This window comes from Olea europaea, chromosome 4 (assembly GCF_002742605.1).
Source record: "Olea europaea var. sylvestris chromosome 4, O_europaea_v1, whole genome shotgun sequence".
In the NCBI taxonomy this organism is placed as follows: Eukaryota; Viridiplantae; Streptophyta; class Magnoliopsida; order Lamiales; family Oleaceae; genus Olea; species Olea europaea.
Window position 1 is genome coordinate 17,491,336 of NC_036240.1, and position 3,528 is coordinate 17,494,863.

The 3,528-nt window shown below is 31.1% G+C and overlaps 1 protein-coding gene across 1 annotated transcript; it reads left to right on the forward strand.

The window, feature by feature from the left end:
* The first annotated feature begins 2,466 nt into the window (after positions 1-2,466).
* LOC111393109 (sugar transport protein 8-like) lies at positions 2,467-3,248 on the forward strand. The gene is made up of 2 exons (XM_023018506.1): positions 2,467-2,698; positions 2,812-3,248. Exons 1-2 carry the CDS (start codon positions 2,566-2,568, stop codon positions 3,246-3,248), a joined length of 570 nt encoding a protein of 189 aa, XP_022874274.1. The 5' UTR covers positions 2,467-2,565.
* Positions 3,249-3,528: the final 280 nt, after the last annotated feature.

Below are 3,528 nucleotides of genomic sequence, written 5' to 3' on the forward strand. Positions count from 1 at the left end.
AAAAAAAAAAAAAAACCGGCCCCGAAATGGTTGGCGGGGCAGGGCGAGTTGGGGCATGTGGTGAGATGGAGCGAGGATGCCCCACTCCGAACCTGTCCCGTGAAGGGGAAAAAAATAAAAATAATTTTATTTTTAAACAATTCACCCGTCAAAAATCCATTTTAAATTTGTATTTTATTCTTTAATAATGACATAACTAAAAATTTTAAAAATGTAGAAAAAATAAAAAATATATAAAAAATAAAATGAGACAACAAACAAGGCAAAAAGTTGTCCCTGCCCTATCTAAGGCAGGGCGAGATGGGGCGGGGTGAGGGTGTCCCGTCCCGAACCCACCATGTTGCCATCCCTAAAAATGAAAGTAAGGTTACAAGTTAAATTTGAAGTTTACATCAAACACTTCTTCTTATTGCTTTCTAATCTTTTGATATTTGAAGTTTTTGTAGAAAAAGTATAGACGATAAACAAATTATTTGGAAAAAAAAAAATCATGTTTGTGTTTTTATTATTTTGTTTTTCTAAGTTTAAAGAGATGAATTTGAAAATAAAAATATATATATTAGTGGATTGGGTCGATTAATTGACGGGTTGTTGCTTAAACCGAAACCAACCCGACCTTAATGGTTAAAATTAATTTAACCAAACTGATTTATTTATTTTTTTATTTTTTTTTCCTTCCAAACCAACTCAAATCACCTTGACTCGGCTTGGTTTGGTCAGTTATTTTATTTTAAATTGTTTTTGCCCACCCCTACATGTAATCACCCATGTTTTATCTATTTATTTTAAATTTAATTTAATGAGTTCAAAAAAGTTGATTGACTTTTTAATGTAGGATTTGCTTTCTATATGGGCTTCTTGTAAAACAGATAGCCTTTAGTAGACTTGAAATTTAGTAAACTTAAATGGATTGCTTGTTTAAAATCGATCCAATCCATTTAATTGTTTTATTTATTTTTTATGTTCACAAGTATCCTTTTACATTTATCATTTTTTTTTTAATTTCTCCCGAGTTTGTAAAGACGCGGATGAAGAGAGAGCATAATAAACCATATCCGAAGGGGAAGGATAATAACCTCTAGCAAGAATTAGGCTTGATGAGGTACGCTTATGACAAGGGACGATAATGGTCTTGTGTTTAATAATCCCACTTTCAACTAGTCGAAATGACCTTCTGAAGTTGATAAAATGAATGATGTACTTGTTTAGCTAAAAGAATTATATTTGATAATTATGTGATAAAATTAAAAAAAAAGTGAAAATAGTATTACAATATTGGGAACAAATTTGGTAAATTTTAACATGGAAATAAACAAATTTTATCCTCAAATATTTATACAAGAAAGAGTCAATTTAGACTGGTCAAAGGTTCTTTGGAATATAATTCGGCGCCAGTTATGAAAAGAAAATGTAACAATAAACGAAAAATCAAAAATTCTTTTTTTACCCTTTTCTTGTTTAATTATATTTTCCCTTTTTCTTCTCCCACTAAGTATTTCTCTTTTTTCTTAGATTTCTTAGATACATTTAACTCCCAGAATAGTTAAAGTACTGTTATCCTATTAGAATCGTGCCATTAATATTTATAATCTAGCAAGAATTCCCTGTTTGGCAAATATTAAAATCAAAATTTTAATGGATTTTGATAAAAATTGATGAATGTGTGTTAAAGAATTGTGGTAAATCTTATAAAATATGTGGTTAAAATTAATCGTAACTTTTCTTCTGATTTTATTCAGAATTTTTAGTGGTACCAAACATGGGCATAATACAATCATTATTCTATTGTTACAACGAGTGTGACGATTTTACAATACTATCTCTAACATGCAAGAGTTGTAATTATTTTACAATATTATCTCTGACAAACATAAGTGTCACTTTAGGTATTACGCACTACAGTTTAGTCATCGACAAGGTCAAAACGAAAAATCTTAATAATTTTACAAGTTAGTATAAGTATCTCCATATCCATATCCATATCCATAATATAAAAGAAATTATAAGTTCCAACCTTGTTAAAGTAACATTGTGAAACTAGGTGTTTCTATTTATTCTTAGATGCATTAAACGCCCAACATTGTTAAGTAACATCATCCTATTAGAATCATGCCATTAATATTCATAATTCAGAAAGAATTATAATACAATCGTTATTCTAGTGTAATATCTCTTACATGCAAGAGTTATTATTTTACAACATCATCTCTGACAAAAATAAGTGTCATTTTAGGTATTACGTACTTTAGTTTCACTGAAATTAGTCGTCAACAAGGTTAAAATATAAAATCTTAAAATACACTAAAATCATAATAATTTTACACGTCAGTATAATTATCTCTATCCATATCCATAATGTAGAAGGAATCATTAGTTCCAACAGAACTCTAACAGGATCAAACCTAACCTCCGGTACAGTATATAAGTTGTTAAGATAGTGAAACCTAGTCCAAACAAACGCTCACCCCTTTCTCTCCTGCTTTTGCTTTTGCTTCTTCTTCATCTTCATTATCATCGTCATCATCCCAAATTTTCACTCATTCTCAGAACCCTAACAAAGCAACCATGGCTCCCCAAATCATGTCCCTCGAAAAAGGGGGTCAAGACTTCCCCGCAAAGCTCACAACACAAGTCGTTGTTTGTTCCATCATTGCAGCGTTTGGTGGTCTTATGTTTGGCTATGACATTGGTATTTCAGGTTCGCAATCCTTAATCGTACGTACGTACGTACTTTTTTTTTTTCTTTTTTTTTTCTGGGACGAGGGATTCCCAGTAAGTGCGAACGGTATATAACATGTTATCTATTTTCAGGAGGAGTTACATCCATGGATGATTTCTTGTTGAAGTTCTTTCCAGTTGTGTACACGAAGAAGCACAGAGCAAAAGAGAATAACTACTGCAAATATGACAATCAACTTCTTCAATTATTCACTTCAAGTTTGTACCTTGCGGCTGTGGTTTGCTGTTTCTTTGCATCAAAATGTTGCAAGAAGTTTGGAAGAAAACCTACCATGCAATTGGCAGCCTTTTTCTTCTTTATCGGTGTTATTCTCGATGCCGCGGCAATGAATCTTCCGATGCTCATTGTTGGACGGCTTTGTTTGGGTGCAGGTGTTGGATTTGGAAACCAGGTATTGATTGACTGTGATATAAATCATATAATATTTATGTATCTATATGTCATGTCTTTTTCAAGTGATCTGAAACTTTTTTCCACAACATCTGGATGTATTTTATGGCTGCATTAGGATTTTTTTTTTTTTTTAATCTGTTTTTCTGATTCCTGTATACTATGTGGATATCATTAGGATTTTGAGAAAGTTATTTTATGTATTTTTTTTAAAGATACTCACATTATATTAGCATTTAATTTCATTGAAGTTATTCAATAGAAATAACTATTACAGTCAATTATTTGTCAAGATGATCGATACATTTACCATCTTGTCCAAAATTTTAGACGAGATGATTAAGCCCTCATTGAATTAAATTTCATTTTTATCTCTCTTATTTTCAATCACACAATTT